At 46.4% G+C, this 19,342-nt stretch overlaps 1 protein-coding gene across 7 annotated transcripts in view; it reads left to right on the top strand.

Annotated features, from left to right (window-relative positions):
* NPAS2 (neuronal PAS domain protein 2) overlaps positions 1-19,342 on the top strand; it is a 182,003-nt gene that overhangs the window by 37,543 nt on the left and 125,118 nt on the right. For 2 of the 7 annotated variants that reach the window (XM_033838607.2, XM_033838604.2), the window contains exon 1: positions 16,561-16,847. The exons of 2 other annotated variants lie outside the window; for them this stretch is intronic. In XM_033838607.2, coding sequence (XP_033694498.1) covers positions 16,669-16,847 — 179 coding nt within the window. In that variant the 5' untranslated portion in view covers positions 16,561-16,668. Of the gene's footprint in view, positions 1-9,426; positions 9,704-16,560; positions 16,848-19,342 lie in introns of those variants that run through there. 3 more of the 7 variants (XM_033838603.2, XM_033838602.2, XM_033838601.2) reach the window with 3 other exon arrangements.

Here is a 19,342-nt window from a genome sequence, read left to right as displayed (position 1 = left end):
TTCCTGGCTGTAACAGCTTCTCCCTCACGCTTGCAAACTGCGTTGTCTTCTTTCTGCAGCTCTTGGCAAGCGCTTGGTATTTTCACAACAGAGTTCAAACCCGGGGGCCTGTTTCCTGAACTCACCTTTGATCCGTTTAATCAAGAAGGAGGAGTGTAAACAGATTGCCTCCCTGCATTACTCATGACAACAGATAGAACTGCCACGTGACCCAGCAATCCCACTACTGGGCATATACCCTGAGCAAACCGTAATTCAAAAAGAGTCATGTACCACAGTGTTCACTGCAGCGCTATTTACAACAGCCAGGACATGGAAGCAACCCAAGTGTCCATCGACAGATGAATGGGTAAAGAAGATGTGGTACATATATACAATGGAATATTGCTCAGCCATAAAAAGAAACGGAATTGAGTTATTTGTAGTGAGGTGGATGGACCTAGAGTCTGTCATACAGAGTGAAGTAAGTCAGAAAGAGAAAAACAAATACCGTACGCTAACACATATATATGGAATCTAAAAAAAAAAGGTTCTTATGAACCTAGGTACAGGTTAGGAATAAAGACGCAGACATAGAGAATGGACTTGAGGATACGGGGAGCGGGAAGGGTAAGCTGGGAGTGGCATGGACATATATACACCACCAAATGTAAAATAGGTAGCTAGTGGGAAGCAGCCGCATAGCACAGGGAGATCAGCTCGGTGCTTTGTGACCACCTAGAGGGGTGGGATAGGGAGGGTGGGAGGGAGGGAGATGCAAGAGGGAGGAGATATGGGAACATATGTATATGTATAACTGATTCATTTTGTTATAAAACAGAAACTAACACACCATTGTAAAGCAATTATACTCCAATAAAGATGTTTAAAAAAAAAAAAAGGAGGAGGAGTGTAAACAGATTGCCTCCCTGCATTACTCGTGACAACCCGACCCCAGCAGACTGGGAAGACGTCAACAGTAATTGTCACGCTCTGTGTGTTAGGGATTCTGTACTGAACTGTACATGTGTTAAAATAGACGTGTGTGTACATACATGTGTAATATGCAGTACCTCAAATGATTGCCGTCAGAAAACACATTTTCTCAAAATTAAGCTTGACGAGGGATTCCTGAAAACAGAATGTAGATAAAGAAGCCCTAATAAGAAGACTTACAATCATGGCTTTCCCACAGCCCATCAGAGGGTGAAAGGAAAATACTGGAAGCAGAACGCCTGCCAACCCCAGAAGGCCGGCGTCGGATCTGCGGCTACGTGGACGCTTAGCGCGCAAACACACAGCGGTTGTGTCACCCGAGACCCGCTCCCCAGACAAGCCGTGAGACGGGGCTCCGGCTTTCACGCGCTGAGTTCAATCGTCGCAGGAGAGATGCATGTTGTTTGCTCTGGCATTTTTGCCAAAGCAAATGTTTACGGAGTGATTTTTGCCTCTAAATCAGAAACGGCCAGTTTTACTGATGGTCGTGGGGCCGCTTTTAACGTTGGCTTTTGTGTGAAAAGCAAAGTTGAGGACTTGCAGCGCCTCAAGTTAAATTTTATTTAAAAATCAAGGAGTGGCATTAACTGCAGCTGGGAAGCTGGGAGGCCAACTGGAAAGCGAGTGCCGTGCCAGGGCTGGTGCCACGGCCAGACGGGGGTCCATGTAGAACGCATGGTGGTGGAGGGGGCCCGGGGATGCCGCAGCCCGTGGCCCAACACTCCCCATCCCAGTGCTTCCTTATCGTGACCTTCCTGAATCCTTGGGAGACTAGGAAGGCGGGCTTCAGATTTGGCTCAGAGATTTTACGTTGTCCACAGGCATCCTTTTTTCAGCGAGTCCCAGTCACTGTTCCTGTTCATCACGCCTGAACTGTGTGTAGGGTCTGGTTTCTACGCATCGCCAGTTTGGCTGAAGGTCTGTGGGGAAGGATGTAGACGGCGCTCTGCTTACCCTTAATGAGAGCCTTCCTTTACAGGGGTCACCACGTACAGATCCCGTTTTGTGCCCTCACGACCCGAGGAGAGGTAGCTGTCTGAGACCTGTGTGACTGTCTCCTTACACCGCCTTTTAGCGGCATTAGTCACAGCTGCTTGTCGAGCTGTTAGTGAAACGGTGTTGTTGGGTCACAAGGGAGAGAGCCCAGCCTTGGGATGGGAGTAGCGCCTGCTCGCCGCAACTGGAGAAAGCCCGCAACCAGCAGCAGCGAAGACCCAACGCAGCCAAAACTAAATAAATTAAGTAAATTAAAACAAACAAAAATCAATGGCATGTGAAGGACTTTAAATAGCTCTTCTGTCTTTCCTCCTGCAAGTCTAAATGCAGGAATGGGAAATTATGGACGCTAGGGTGTTGCATATTTAAATACAGCTGGACCATTTTCATCCAACAGTGAAGAAACGCTTTTGGTGCACCTATTTTATATCTTTGCCATTTTGCCCATCCTTATGTGAGTCTCTTCCATCTGGGCGCTCTTACAGCTCCTACTAAGTATCTAATTCATACAGAACTCCCTAGACTCCGCTTTGTAATGTGATCATTGCTGTACAGCTCTCTCTCGTAGACTCTACCCTCCCTGAAGGCACACTTTGGCCCTAAAGCACATCTTCATTTGTCACACTCCCTAACCTGAGCTGAACACAGCCCAGCACTGAGGAATTGCAAGAAATGAATGAATGACAACATTTCTGCTGCATTAAGACTGGTCTTGTGAACATGCTTTGCTGAGGTGTTGTCAAGATGGGATGCGTGTTGCACTTGAAATATCAGAAGCTAGGTGCTTAGTTGGGAATTTGGTTGACTTACATTATTATGATTTAGCATCATATTTCTTTGGAAGTTATAAATAATTCAGAGCACATGTGGGATTCCTTTTATCTTTTCTGGCTTGTTGATTTGTGGGTAGTTTTTTTAAATTAATTAATTTTATTTATTTATTTATTTTTGGCTGCGTTGGGTCTTCGTTGCTGCGCACGGACTTTCTCTAGTTTTGGCGAGCGGGGGCTACTCTTTGTTGCGGTGCGCGGGCTTCTCGTTGCAGTGGCTTCTCTTGTTGCGGAGCATGGGTTCTAGGCGTGTGGGCTTCAGTAGCTGTGGCACGCGGGCTCGGTAGTTGTGGCTCGCGGGTTTCGTTACTCTGTGGCATGTGGGATCTTCCTGGACCAGGGATCGAACCCATGTCCCCGGCATTGACAGGCGGATTCTTAACCACTGTGCCACGAGGGAAGTCCCTTGTGGGTAGTTATTGGGCGAATAAAATATGAAAAGAGGAACGAGGTCTTATCTGAATGTCAGCTCCACATTTTGTGGTTATTGTTTAGTAATTATCAAGTTACCTTAAATCCTAGAGTCAGTGGTCCATCGAGATAAAACATTAGGAGTATATCTGAATTGCTCATAAACTTCCTTGATATTTTCCAAAATATTGTGATATAATAAGATTCTCTCCTTCTGAAGAAGATATAAATAAAACCTCTACAGCATCTGATGGTGATGAGTTGAGAATGAATTTCCCATATGACCAGCTAGCAACTCCCTGGAATAAATAATTCCCTGGGAGCCCAGCTTTAGAACATAGGCCAAGCCATTTCTGAGGCAGAGGGAAGATGACATTGAAAAATGGTTGCCGAGTCATTTATATTGTTCATTCATCTACATAACCAGAAAAACGTAGCATAGCACTGCTTTCTGCTGTAAAGAGACTGCTGAGTGTTTCAGGCAACTGTCACGGCTTGTAAACGGGATTTACAGTGAAGGTAAAGAGCAGAAGTTCTCAAAGTTATTGATCTTGGGACCCCTTTACACTCTTGAAAACTGTTGAGCGTCCCCCAGTTTTTGTTTATGTGGCTTGTATCCGTGGATATTTACCATCTTGGAAATTAAAACTGAGAAACATTTAAAATAATTTTTAATTCATTAAAAAATAGTGAACCTGAGAAAACCATAATTCAAAAAGAGTCATGTACCACAGTGTTCATTGCAGCTCTGTTTACAATAGCCAGGACATGGAAGCAACCCAAGTGTCCGTCGACAGATGAATGGATAAAGAAGATGTGGCACATATATACAATGGAAGATTACTCAGCCATAAAAAGAAGTGAAATTGAGTTATTTGTAGTGAGGTGGATGGACCTAGAGACTGTCATACAGAATGAAGTCAGTCAGAAAGAGAAAAACAAATACCGTATGCTAACGCATATATATGGAATCTAAAAAAAAAAAAAAGGTTCTGAAGAACCTAGGGACAGGACATGAGTAAAGATGCAGATGTAGAGAATGGACTTGAGGACACAGGGAGGGGGAAGGGTAAGCTGGGATGAAGTGAGAGAGTGGCATGGACATATATACACTACCAGATGTAAAATAGATAGCTGGTGGGAAGCAGCCGCATAGCACAAGGAGATCAGCTCGGTGCTTTGTGTCCACCTAGAGGGGTGGGTAGGGAGGGTGGGAGGGAGACGCAAGAGGGAGGAGATATGGGGATGTATGTATATGTATAGCGGATTCACTTTGTTATACAGCAGATACTAACACACCATTGTAAAGCAATTATACTCCAATAAAGATGTTAAAAAATAAATAGTGAAAAGTGCATTGCATTCTAACATAAAAATACTGTGTTTCCTCAAACAGTATAATTTAGCGAGAACGGTGGCATTGTTTGAATTTTTGCAAATCTTTTTATTGTCACCAGAAGGGAGGTGTCACCTGTTAACATCCTCTGAAAGACTCCACTGTACACTCTTGAGAAAATGAGATTGAAAAAGACAAATAATGTCTATGTATTATTATAAAATAGTTTGGCTCTTCTGAAAAGGTCATGAGCACCCCAGGGGTCACTGGTCCACTCTTTGAAAACTGCTAATGTACAGCAGTTAGTTGAACCAGGATATTCTTGAACGTAAGAACCCTGAACTCAACTAAAAATCCGTTCTCCGTGCCAAGGTGTTGACAGTCCCTGTGAGGAAGTGTGCTCTGCTGCCTGCCCAAGCTGGTGTGATCCTTGGGCCACCTTCAACCTTCCCTCTGTCCTGGGGACAGAGTCTGGCCTCCTGTCTGCTTAGGTGGTGTGAAAGCTCTACTGGCCTGCTCTTGTCCTCTGGGCAGCTCACGTGGTTCCCTGACCAGGGGTCACTGACATGTTCTGCTTTGTACGACACGTCTGCTCAACTCGGGCAACCTGGTCACGCAGACCACCACCACGACGCCGATTGAAATAAGAAGGTGAGCTCTTGAACAAACAGAACCCTAGTCAAAAACCCAACCCTTTGGCCTGTGTCAGAGAAGAATCTAGAAAAGGGGCAGCTCCAGGAGCTTGGTGCTGTTCACTGAATCTTCAACCTCGTGCACAAGGTCATGCTTCCGCTTGACGTGGCAACCAAGGGCGCTCTGTATAGGAAGGACAACTGGCGTTTGGGGAACAAGGATCTCCTGTTTGGACCAAGACTTTGTAAGTTTTAGAAGGCCGGAACCCGGAGCAATGCTGCAGAGGGAGACCTTGAGCTGACTCCACATAGACCTGTTGACCTTCCCAAGTGCTTGCCTAGACTCTGGCCCTGATAACTGCATATTCCTGCCTCTTTACCGACTTTGACTCCGGCCAGTGACCCAAACCCCAGCCTGACTCCCCAGTGTCCCCTCCACCCCCTCATCTGTGTTCACACTCAGCTCTTCCCCTTATGAATGGACTGTTTCTCTCATTGCCTGGCATTGATCCCTGCTGTCTAAACACACAGTCAGCTGGAACGGAGCTGTGCCATCAGTCAGGGCTGGAAGATTGGACCTGGAGTGAGCAGCATGACAAAGGAGTTGAGGCCAGAAAGGATAACAGAGAACAATCGATCAATGCAAAGGATTCCTGTCTACCTTCTGCTTTTCTCTTTGAATGCTCCTGACACAGTTTGTCATGAGTCACTTGTTTACTCTGTGATTTCATTCCCCTCCCTGGAAAAAGAAATACTAGGGAAGTAGAGCTGAGTTCATTTTCCTCTTATCCAGCCCCCTTTCTGCTTTTTCCAGCAAAGCTTACCCCCATCCGCAGGCCCAGATATTTCCGTCAAGGAACCTCTACGTCCAGCAGCCTCAGAGTTAACCTGGCACGTTGAGATGAACACAGATGCTTGTGCTTTCTCTTTGAAAATCGTGTCTGAACCTGAACGCAGGATGATCAGGCTACTCACTTGCCAAATAGGACATATACCACAAAGTGTTCAGAATTATTACAGTGCCCCAAGGAAAGGCAAGAGGACACCTAGTAGTAGGGGTATCGTTTCTGTTCATGTGCATCCCATCATTCAGGCATATTTACTGAGTGCTGTGATGTGCCAGACATTGATGTATCTGTAAACAAGACAAAGATTCTTGCTCTCATTGTACTTACATTCTAGACAGTAACAAGTCACCATCCATCCGATATTCTGGATGAAATAGATCTTTTCTCTAGATTCTCAGTGGTCACTTTGGTGGTTGTAGCTTCTGTACTGTTTCTTGTTTGCCTTGGGGGGAGATGTCCAGGGAGCTGAGTATGAGCGAGGAAAACAGAGCTTGTTCTCTTTGATGATATCAGGCACACTGTTGTAAAGGCAATAGCTTACAGATTAAGTTATTTTGTAACCAGCATGGTATCTGGTCACCTTACAACTAGTTGACTTTGAAATAGTTGCTCCAAATCCTCTGTTAGGAACACTGAAAAATAGCGTACTCTGACCTAAAAAAGCAACTTTCTAGATGGTCAATATTTGTTTTCTGTGTGCTTGAAAAGAGTGTTCAGTCTCCCATTATTGGGTGCAATATTTCACGTATGTCCATTAGATCTCTGCCATTCGATGATGTTTTATATATACTAATTGTCGTATTGCCTGATATATCGTTTATGAAGTGAGATATGTCAAACATGTGAGTGTGATAGAAGAGTTGTCAATTTCTCCTTATAGTCCATTACTTTTTGCTTTATATATTTTGATGCTCTGTTGTTAGGTGCATACAAGTTTAGGGTTCTTTAATCTTCCAGGTGGATTGAAACTTATAATATTCTGTGACCCTCTCTTATTTCTAGTTGTGCTTATTGCCTTAAAGTCTATCTATCTGATATTAATAGAGGCACACCATATTTATTTTGTTAGTATTTAGCTGGGATTTGTTTTTTCTCCTTTCACTTTTTAGTTCTCTGTCCTTACATTTCAGAAATGTTCTGGTAAACAACATTTCCTGTTTTCTTAATAAGCAAGTCTGATGATCACTTTTTTAAACTGGAGAGAACAGTCCATATCTTTATTATGATTACTGAGATATTTTAATTAATTTATTTTTTAAGAACTCTTTTTTAAAGTATTTATTTATTTATTTGGCTGCACCGGGTCTTAGTTGAGGCATGCGGGATCTTCGTTGCCGCGTGCGGGATCTTCGTTGCCGCGTGCGGGATCTTCGTTGCCGCGTGCGGGATCTTTGTTGCCGCGTGTGGGATCTTTAGTTGCAACGTGTGGGATCTAGTTCCCTGACCAGGGATCGAACCTGGGCCCCCTGCATTGGGAGTGTGGAGTCTTAGCTACTGGACCACCAGGGAAGTCTCTTTAATTTTTTTTTAATCATTTTATAGTATACTTGATATTTGTCCCACTCTTTCTGCTTCCTTTTTTCTCTTTTTCTTCCTCCTTTTGGATTTTTCTTTTTCACTTCATTACATTTTTCCCTCTAATTTGAATTTATAATGTCTGTGCCTCTGAGTTTAATGATTACCCTAGTATTTTAACATGAATACTTACCAGAGTTCAATATTAATAATAGTTTTCTTCTTCCCACCGAACACAAGGACCTTAGAATAATTTATTACGTACATGCTGTTGTTATCCACCATTTTATTTCCATCTCTTTGCACCCTAAATGGGTCATTATTATTACTGTTATTATTAGTGTAAAGCACAGTATCTTTTCCCACCATTTCTTCTTGCCTCTTAGAACTCCCATCTGGGATAATTTCCCTTTATCTGAAGGATATCATTTAGAATTTAGTTTGGTGAGAGCTTGTTAGTGGAAACTCCTTTTTTTTCCTGCATCTGAAATCTCAATTTTATCTCAGTTCTTGAAAGACATTTTTGTTGGGTAAACAACTCTAGAATGATGGTTATGTTCTCTCATCACGTTGAAGTTAATATTTTCCTGTTATCTGGCCTCCACTGTTGTGCTTGCAAAGTCTGGCACCAATCCAGTTGTTGTTCCTTTTTAGGTGTTCAATGTTTTCTGTGTCTGGCTTCACGTAAGATCATCTCTTTGGCTTTGGTAGTCTGCAGTTTCATGGTGATTGTCTCTAGGAGTAGATGCATTTTTATTTATTCCACTTAGGATCATTGGGCTTCCTGAATCTAAAGATTCATGTTTTTCATAAATTTTGGAAATTTTTCTTCTGAATATTTCCTGTTCACCATTCTCTCCAGTATCTCTTACTAGAACCAGTTTGACACGTATTAGATCTCTGTCTGGCAGACCTCATTGCCCTCTGTAGCTCTTAAATTACCTTTTCTGTTTTCCATCTTTTTGTCTCTCTATTCTGCAGTCTAGATCATTTCTTCAAATCTGTCTTAAACTTTACTGATTCTTGCTCCACCTGTGTCTCAACTTAATTTTAACCAGTCCATTGGGTAACTTAAATGATTATATTCTTATTCTTTCTTCCTTTGTCAGAATTTCAAAATGTTTTGTCTTCCTTTTTAGTAATTCCTTGTTCCTTGTTTTTATCTTCAGGCCTCTTGTTTATATCTTTATACATAGTAAACATACTCATTTTATAGTTTAGGTGTGATCCCTCCAATACTTGGAATCATTGCAAATCTGATTATGCTCTTTATTGTTTCTGCAGGTGTCCTTTTTCCTTGCACATTTTGTGAATTTTGACTGGGCTCATATCCCTTGGAACTTGATCTGTGAAAATTTTTTGAAGCTTGGGTTAAGGTTACTTTCCTCTACAGAGGATTTGGGTTTGTTCTGCTCTGCACCTGAGTCCTGTCAACCTGAAACCGCTTAAATTCTCTTATAGATTTTCAAATCACACAAGTGGAATTTGGGCCTGAAACCTATGTGAAGACCATCTTGTGATTATGACTGTTCGGGAGAGATGATTTTTCTCCTTGGGATTGAAAAATGCAAATTCCTTCCTGTCCCTTCTGTGTAATCCTTCTCATTCCCATCCACACTGATCATAGCCCTCCTTAGCTTTATGCAAGGGTCTCCTATTGGATTCCCAACACGGACAGGCTTTGTCTCTTTCCTTCTGCCTCCTCCTACACAGTGTCATATCAAAGGTCAAGGTCACCAGGGTTCGCCTCCTAGGAGAACCTAGCTTCAACCTCATTTACTCCCAGGACCCCTACCTCCACTCTGTGTTTGGCCTGTACAGACTCCTGTTTTCTTATCAGCTCAGCAGTGATTTGGATATTCTTTTTTATCCTTCATTTTTAGTTGACTTCAGCAGAGGGTTGTCCAAAGTATCTGGAATTAGAACCATGTACGGTTAATCCGCGTTCTCTACTGTGAAGGCCGAGGGTCGCCATCTTGTCTCTCGCAGATGCCTCTTCCATCCAGTTGCTCAACTGAAGGGTGGCGTGGACGGGCCCCATCTTCTTCCACATCCTTGGTCCTTCAACACCCGCAGCCCAGCCATCACTCTAGTGAGAGGGGCTGTACGGACACCAGCAGACATGGATGTGGCAAAGGGTGATGCTGCAGACGTCTCCAGGTGACGATTCCTGCAGGGGCTCCGTGCTTCCTTCTGTGCCTCTGAATTGAGCTGTGTGACCCTTAGTGGCACCTTGGACTTTGGAAGGGTCACGTCCTGTATCACTCAGGCCCGAGATCAATGACTCTTTGCTCTTTGTCACTGCTGTTCTGGCAGCCTCCTCCCAGGAGAGGCTAGTGTCCTGCCACACTGCCCCAGGCATCCTGTCACCCCTTTTCAGCACCCCGCCCCCCGGCTCTAAGGCAGGGGCTGGCATACAGCCTGCAGCTGCATCTCACTCACAGCCTGTTTTTGTAAATAAAGTTTTATTGGGACACAGCCATGCCCGTTTGTTTTGCACCGTAATGTCCCACCCACAAAATTGAAAATATTTACTATCTATCCCTTTACGGAAAGCATTTGCTGGCCCTGCTCTGAGGCCTCACTAGGCTACTCTCCCCTCCTTCAGCTCCTCCCTGGAGCATCCTGTATCCAGATGCCCCTTCTGCATTACCTGCACTCACAGCCCCACCAGCTCAAGCCTTGCTCCCCCGATGGCTCCCTCCTCTCCTAAGCCTGGTCCTCATTTGCCCTTTGAAACACTAGAAATGCATCTCGGCTTGTTAAAAGACAGTGTGTGATGTGCCCTGAGAAACCCTCCCTTAATGAAGTTAGACTCTGATGGTTTTTGTGCTCCATCAGGAGCCTTCCTCCACCCTGGAATGGGTCTTCAATTTCAGACCTTTTGGGGAAGACAGCTATCTTGCCTCCATCTATTTACATATTCACGGCAAATACACGTTTCAAGCAGCAGACATAGTCTTGGAAATAAGACAACAACAAACATGTAAAACACTATTTTAGTGAAGTTAAATAGCACTTAATGGCATTAGAGGAGCTTTTCTTTTAAAGCAAAATCTTGAACAGTGGAGAATTAATTTATACCGAAAACAATGCCTGTTTTGCAGAAGAGGCTCATCTATAGCTGAAAGAACACAGGCCGTTGATGGCCTCATGGCCAGGAGCATGGACTGTGGAGCCAGACCGCTTGGTGGCAGTGCCACTAACTAGCTGGTGACCGTGGACAAGTCTCTTAGTCTTTCCGTGCCTCAGTTTCCTCATCTGGGTAAAGGGGTCAGAGGGCCACTAACATGATAAAATGAGATCAAATGTATTAAAGTACCTAGAACAGTACGTGGAACCTAGGAGGCCTTCACGTGTTAGCCACTATCATGTTATTTAATTTTTCTGACCTTGTGTTTCCTCATCTGTAAAATGGACATCACAATAACAAACTTCTGTTTTGTTTGAGGAGTAACCGTGATGGGTTCAAAGCACCAAAACAGGGCAAATAAGTGGTAGACAGATACTATTTTTTCAGGTTTCATTAATATTGATAATTGTCCCATATCTCTTTTTCCCTGCTGAGGCTATCTGTAAGTTCCTTTTTTAAAAAAATGGATTCTAGAAACATCCTCAGTATGGTGGGCCTTCAGTGACTGCTTTTGGCTTGTTCTGTGGCTGAACACTGCATGAGAAGCCCAGAAAGGTGACTGTTACCTTTTCTACCAACTCTGTTTACCCAGCACTCAGCCACCACCTCCAGGAAGCCATCCCAGATTTCTAAGCCCCACCACCTTGGCGCTTCTGTTACATCACACAATGACTTTATCTGTCTGCAGAGACAGAGAGAATTATTTGTCTGCATATCTGTTGTGACTGGCAGACTATGTTCCAGTAGGTACCAAAGACCTACTGGTTCTGTGCACACAAAAAAATTAACAAATAAACAGATGCCAATTAAAAGTTCTTTGAGAATACACAATGAATATACCTATCTTTAAGAATTGTTCGGTATGGCTCATTTTCTCAACACAATTTCAATCTTGCAAGAGTACGCTATGAATAGATGCCTTTTTTTCTACCTGGCTCCAAATTGCAGAGTTAATGGAAATACGCACACAAGATCACCAGTGATACACGCCAGTTCAGCCATGTTGTCCTTTAAGCTTCTGTGTTTTCTTCTATTCTTTACATTTTGTTCAAATGCCACTTCACTTATTAATGTCACCTCTAAATATTTTAGAATTATGTTATTAAGTGTTTAATTTTATCATAATTCAACGGGGATTTGTTTGGTTTACACAATAAGCAGGGTTGCTGGACCCACATCATGGAAGGTCTGAGTAAACTCATAATCCCAGTCACCACCCTTTATATAGGTGTTGTGTCTTCTCTGTTGCTCCTTGTTGGGACTTTCTACAGCCTTATGGAGCTTCAGAAGTGCTTAAGGACAGAAAGTAGCTTCACAGTTCAGTGAACCTGAAAAATGGGAGGGGCCTCTGGTTGCTTTTTATCAGAGGGCGGTTTTAAATGTGTAATCAAGGCTTGGTTGTCCAGCAAGTAGAGAAGAGTAGTGGAATAAAACCCGCACAGTGGAGTGTGACAAAGATTGATTACACTTGAACTTGCCATGTGCTGAGCACCCCACGTTGCCTCACCCAGGCTGGAGGCATGGTTTCTGCTTCAGCAGAGAAACTTGCAATTCTTATATAGCAATTACGATTTTAAGAGATAAAAATAAAGTAAGACATCAGTTTTCTGCAAGCTCTCTTACAGCCCTGCCGTGTGGTAAAGGCAGGGAACGCCCAGAACCCTGGGGCTCTTCACCACAGGCTGGCTGCTAACCTAGAATTTCGGGTGCTCTAATACCAGGTTCCAGGCCACAGCCCCAGGTGGGGTGGATAGACTCTTGTGACCATGTGGTGGGCCTCCTGCTGGATAATTTGTCTGTCAAGTTTGTAGTTATTGAAACTGAGTTTGGAATCCTGGACATGTTGGCAGGTTGAAAAGAGTTCTTTTCATCATTTGTAGAATCAGAACCATAAGCACGCATGGCATATACACACACACATGGGAATATTATGCAGCCATGAAAAGGAAGGAAATTCTGACACATGCTGCAACATGGATGAACCATGAAGACATTGTGCATTTTGAATTATGGTTTTCTCAGGGTATATGCCCAGTAGTGGGATTGCTGGGTCATATGGTAGGTCTATTTTTAGTTTTTTAAGGAACCTCCATACTGTTCTCCATAGTGGCTGTATCAATTTACATTCCCACCAACAGTGCAAGAGGGTTCCCTTTTCTCCACACCTCTCCAGCATTTATTGTAGATTTTTTGGTGATAGCCATTTTGACTGGTGTGAGGTGATACCTCATTGTAGTCTTGATTTGCATTTCTCTAACAATTAGTGATGTTGAGCATCTTTTCATGTGCCTCTTGGCCATCTGTATATCTTCTTTATTGAAATGTCTATTTACGTTTTCCACCCATTTTTTAATTGTTTGTTTTTTTAATACTGAGCTGCATGAGCTGTTTGTATATTTTGGAGATTGATCCTTTGTCCATTGCTTCATTTGCAAATGTTTTCTCCCATTCTCAGGGTTGTCTTTTCATCTTGTATATGGTTTCCTTTGCTGTGCAAAAGCTTTTAAGTTTCATTAGGTCCCATTTGCTTACTTTTGTTTTTATTTTCATTACTCTAGGAGATGGGTCATAATTCAAAAAGTCACATGTACCCCAGTGTTCATTGCAGCACTATTTACAATAGCCAGGACATGGGAACAACCTAAGTGTCCATCGACAGATGAATGGATAAAGAAGATGTGGTACATATATATAATGGGATATTACTCAGCCATAAAAAGGAACGAAATTGGGTCATTTGTAGAGATGTGGATGGACCTAGAGTCTGTCATACAGAGTGAAGTAAGTCAGAAAGAGAAAAATATCGTATATTAATGCATATATGTGGAATCTAGAAAAACTGGTACAGGTGAGCCTATTTGCAGGACAGGAATAGAAACACAGAGGTAGAGAACGGACGTGTGGACACGGGGGTGGGAGGGGAGGGTGGGATGCATTGGGAGATTAGTTTTGACATAAATACAGTACTATGTGTAAAATAGCTAGCTAGTGGGAACCTGCTGCATAGCACAGGGAGCTCAGCTCGGTGCTCTGTGATGACCTAGATGGGTGGGATGGGGGGAGGGAGGTCCAAGAGGGAGGGGATATATGTATACACAGAGCTGATTCACTTCATTGTACAGCAGAAACTAACACAACATTGTAAAGCAATTATACTCCAAAAAAAAAAGACATTGTGCTGAGTGAAAGAAGCCGGGGTTAAAAGGACAGCATTGCACAATCCCACCTGTACAAGGTTCCTAAGGTCTGTCAGGTTCATAAAAACACGAAGTTCCATGGTGGCTGCCAGTGGCCGGCGGGGAGTTAGTGCTTAATGGCTACAGAGTTTCAGTTTGGGGTACTGGAAGAATTCCGGAGATGGATGGCCGTGATGGTTACACAACACTGTGAATGTGTACACTTAAAAAAGGCTGAGATGGGAAATTGTATGTTACGTATATTTTACTGCAGTTGAAAAAAAAAAGCTTAAGAAGACACACGCCCGACACTGGGGGATCACGCAGATGTGGGTTTGAAGCCTCATTACTTGGGCTCTCAGAAGGGTGAGAAGGGACAGCTCCTTTCCTGAGGCTGGACAGAATCAGACCTGTGTGGTCCCTGGAAGCGTACACTTGTTGAGACCTGAAAGCGTGGGCAGGGCTGTGTTCTGCTGGCTTTGTAGACCGGAGGTGATTTACTTTGGCATTTTTAACAAAGATTTAAAGCTTATGGAATTTGCCAGTCGGCCTGGTCTGAAGGCCCCGGTTAAGCAGCGTGTACTCTTGTACTTAAATACAGAACAATGGCAGACGGCATAAAAGCTTTCCCAGGGCTATTTTCCCCTTGAAGTAACACAAAGGAAGATGGATGAGGCAAAAAACACCCACATGGAATCAAACACTGCGGAAAGCAAATTTCAAACCACATGATGTTAGCACAGAAGGGAAACGGAGACAGGTGAAAACCGTGTGAAGTGCAGAGGGTTCGCAAGTGAGGGCTCTTAAGCTATTTTTAGCACCCACAATGCTATAAATCCTGTTTTTCCGTGACACTCCGGTGGATTGAATTATTTGCGTTTCTCTGCTTTCACCACACTGATTGTTGGGTTTGATGGAATCAGAGCAGGCCTGCCTGAGCGGCAGCTGACCTCACACAGAGAGGCCTACTTTGGGGTCAGCTGGGCGTTGCTGGTTCGTTGATCTGGTCCTTGTAGTGACACACTGGAGCCACAGATGCACTTTTCAGCATTTCTCCAGGGCAGACAGGACAATTGAAAGTTTTGCACCAAAGCTCGTGGCTGGTACCATTTTGGGGGGCCAGAATGAGCTGCGTGGAGAAATGTGTGGTCCCAGGCCGGCCCCTCGGGGCACCTCCGCTGCTCTGGACATGCGGTCAGCGGGTGTCACTGCTGCGCTCCCTTCTGCTAGGCCCTCAGGGCACGTGAACTCAGGTGTTGGCCTCTTCCTTTGGACCTGGCTTCCCGAGGAGGCTGTGTGTCTGAATCTCTCGGGGGCCCGGCACTCTGTATCTTAGTGGCTCTCCGGCTTAGTTCTGCCGCCCAGGCAGATCTGGGAACCAACCACAGCCTTTATCAGTTCTCTTCCGTCAGTGGTAGCAAATAAAGAGCTTAAATGGGAAGCTGGTGCATGATGGGTGGAGAGGCTGGGAGGGAAGGGTGGTTACTAGGGGCGATGGGCCTGCGTGCTGGTGGCACAGCTCAGCTCTCTTAGGAAAGCCACACGGCGCTGGCATCCGTCTCCTCGGCCGTCTCACCTGTCTGGAACACACGGCCAGACAGGGCACAGGACCACCCCTGCTGAGCTCCTCAGGCCTTGGAGGTGGAGGAGGTCACCTGCCCTCCGGGGCTCAGGGAAGAAGTGCTGTGAAGGTGGGCAGAGAAGCTGATGGCAGAATAAAGAGGCTTGGCCTTCCAGGTGCACTTGACTTTGTACCCGGTCCCCCGTCAGGAGCCCCTCACCCCGAACATCACTCGTCACCATCATCTTGATGACCCTGAACCACCAGGCAGAGGGGACAGTTATGTTCACTTCACTCCGCGGAGGCAGACAGGGAGGTGCGAGATCGCTGTGGGAATTGCTACATCCAACATGGATAAAATAATGAGAGAACTTTCTGGACCAGTTTGGCTCTGAGAAAGATTTGTTCTCCTACACAGCTGAGCCGCGTAAGGGCTGGCACATCTGAAATTCATCAGCCTCCCCGCCCCTGGGTGGGCTCTGCAGCCCTGCGCCTTCCCCGGGACTCTCATTTGAGAACTGCAGGGACCGTCTCACTATTTCACAGGCCTGCATCCGCGTTTTCCGACGCTTTTGCACGCTGTGGTCATCGCTCCAACCTCCAGCGGTGACTGTGCCATGAGTCTTGGTCCAGCACCCTTCCTGACATGTCTTAGGGAGTTCCATCGTCTTCCTAAGATGCAGCTTTACCTTCAGTTGGTGAACCCTCCTGATTTTACTCCGGCTTGTAAGAAGCGTACAGTACCAGAGACCAAGGGAAACAGATTTATCAAACAGGGCTGAAACACAGTGGAATACTCTTACAGCCTGGGGACTTCAGAATTTGTAAATTACCGGTGGTAGAGCTGAGCCCAGAACGCTGTGTGTTTGTGGACCCTCTGGACTCCGATGCTGATTGCAAAAAGTGGTGACGACTCGGAGTTAACCCAGCGTCCGTGGAAGGTTCTTTGGCAGCAGCTGAGATGGGCGGCCGGCAACAGAGGACGGTCTCCAAGGACTGGGTCAGTGCACGTGGCCGTGCAGGGGTCAGTGGCCCCCGGGCTCCAGATGCCAAGGAAGGCTGCGCAGGGGGGAAGAAAGGATCTAGAGGGCTGTCCCAGGAGCTCCGCAAGGAGACGGGAGCAAGATATTTATGCCTAATCAAGACTTCTACGGGCGGAGAGGAGATGGCGTCCCCATAACAAAATAGGCATGCTTTGGAAACAGCTGAGAACCCAGGAAACGAGCGGCCCATCTTTCCAGCGTTGGGTGAAAACATGGGACAGATCCACAGCCATAAGCTAGGGGAAAACACCTACCTGAACAAAGAAACAAGAGAGAGATGTGGCTGCGTCATTTCTCCTTTGGAAGGATCACCTGGCTTGAGCCATCAGTGGGAATGTACATTAGGCTCAATAGAAATACACACCTTCCGTGATCTGCCAACAGTATCCAGGTAACAGCCTTGCTTTGTTGCAAGAAATGTTTGCTAATGTTGTTGGTGTTGAGTTTGTCGATTTTCATTGATACCCAGCTCTAAGGGCGTGATGTTTACTTGTCTGAAGTTTATCCGAGTTCAAATAATATAACCTGGGTTTTAAATACTCACCACTGATTTTTTAAAAAGGTATTGTGGGGCTTCCCTGGTGGCACAGTGGTTGAGAGTCCGCCTGCCGATGCAGGGGACGCGGGTTCGTGCCCCGGTCCGGGAAGATCCCACATGCCGCGGAGCGGCTGGGCCCGTGAGCCATGGCCGCTGAGCCTGTGTGTCCGGAGCCTGTGCTCCGCAACGGGAGAGGTCACAGCAGTGAGAGGCCCGCGAACCGCTAAAAAAAAAAAAAAAAAAAAAGGTATTGTGAATTTTTTAGAGGAAAATGCCCTCTAACCCTTTTCATGGAAGTCAGTAGAAAGTCTGGGGCACGTATGGGTAGATAGGAATAATTTGCTTCTTTGATAATATTGAAATGCTCACGATGTTGTGGACCACATCTTACTTTACGTGATCTTAAAGTGAAGTTAAGTGAATTTCACTTCAATTTAAATAATCGTCTGATCTGAGGGCTGTCGTTCTGTGTAGCCCTTGGACACACGAGAAGAAATGAGTAGAAGGGCCAGGAGGAGGGATGGGGGGTCAGGAGGGATGGGGGGACGGTAGCATTCTGGCTCAATAGGAAGAATTTTCTAGTAAGTTCAACTAACAGGAACTAGAAGAGGCTGCCAGAGAAAGCCATGCGTGCCCTCTCCGTGGAGACGGACCCCTCACTGGCTGGGATGCTGTGGGTGGCATTCAGGCTCCAGAGCAGGGGTTCTCCATCAGCAGTGGTTCTGGGTGGGTGGGAGTCACCTGGGGGCGTAAAGAGTCAGGCTGGGCCCACCCCAAGAGGTGCTAATGCCGTTGGTCTAGGACACAGCCTGGGATTCTGCTCAAAGGCGCCCGGTGTCCATCTGCTTTAGGTGGAAGCAGGGGACACTTAGCATCCCTCCTGCCACCCATGCCTAGCGATCCTTGTGTACCTGCAGCTTCGTGCCGCCAGGCGCTGCTTAGAAATGCAGGGTCTCAGCCCCGCCCCAGACCCACCCGCTCAGAATCGCACTGTAACAAGATCCCAAGGTGATTGGTGTGTCCACTGGCGTTTGAAAAACACTGCTGTAGACCTTTATTTGTCAAACACTTTGAACGGTTTCTTCTCATTTTACCTTGTGAACCATCGCAAGTAGCCACCAGGGCAGAGGCCACAGTCGCTATTGCCAGATCAGGTGTGTTTGCCGGTGGGGACGTCGAGGCCCCGAGGGCGTCTCTCCCTCCAGGCGGTGCCAATCTCCTGATGCCTAATCCAGGCACACGTCCTGCGATGCCCTGACCTCAGCGCAGGCTGAGTAAATATTTGATGTGCTGAGAAGGAAGAGACAGACAAAGGGTGGAGGAACCTCGGGGCCCCTTCTGTATCAAGGTCTCAGGCCAAAGGCACCTGAGCTTACCCTGAGCCCAGCTGCCTCTTTCCTGATCTCAGTTCTGTGCTCGGGGCTCGGGGCTGTGATGTGAGGGCCCAGCTGAGGGTCCTGGTGAGGCAGAGGATGGGAGTGGATGCACACGGTGCCTCCCTCAGAGGTGAGAAAGGATGCGGGCGCACCCTCGGCCGGGGCTGGAGAGCGTCTTGTTTCTGATGCGCTGGAGTGGGGACCCAAGGCCGCTTTCCAAGTACTGACCCCCCTGGTTGGGGAAGGATTGTTACTAGCTAACGTCTAGGAAACATTTTCATGGTATGTGACCTTCTTAACCCCTCTCTGCTTTGGCTTCCTCGTTGGTAAAATGGTGAGCATTCCATGCAGCCCTCTGGGGCCCAAGACGCAAGGGGAGAAGGCCTGGGGGGCTGGTGGCCAGCCAAGCACCCCCAAATCAAGCCAGTTCCTTTCCCTGCAGGAACTCACTGAAGAATCATGGCGGTGCTAGAGGCTGCCCTGCAGGGAGGTGGGAGGGGAAGGGTCACTAGAAGAGAGCCTGGGAGGAGGCCCTGGCGGCCCCGACGGTCACCAGGCATCTTGTAAGGACACCTTACGGTGTAAGCCGTTTGCCCTCCACGTGTGAACTTGCAGCAGAGCTGGTTTGCCAAGTTACCCTTTGAAAGTCTGCAGGCTCTGGGGATGTTGTGATGCTCGCTCAAACCAGGATGGGAAGCTCGGTCAGTGGGACAGGCAGTGAAGACCTGGCCGGGCCCCGGATCTTGGGATACGGCCTTTCTCATCCCGGTGTTCACGGCGTCCAGCATCCACAAGCAGAGCGGTAGACGTGGGCATCTCGGTCCTCCCCCCCGCCCCTCCCCCACTGAGGGGCTCTTGCCTAAAGGAGCTGCAGGATTCTTCCGGGGGCTGAACCTGCTGGAGGAGGGGGCTGGAGGGACAGGGGGACCCCGGCCCAGCCTTGGGGCTCAAAGCTCTGCGGGTCCTCCCTGC

This window comes from Tursiops truncatus, chromosome 14, assembly GCF_011762595.2.
Source record: "Tursiops truncatus isolate mTurTru1 chromosome 14, mTurTru1.mat.Y, whole genome shotgun sequence".
NCBI classification, from domain to species: domain Eukaryota; kingdom Metazoa; phylum Chordata; class Mammalia; order Artiodactyla; family Delphinidae; genus Tursiops; species Tursiops truncatus.
The sequence above is the reverse complement of the archived record's forward strand: the minus strand, read 5'-3'. Positions and strand labels throughout refer to the sequence as shown.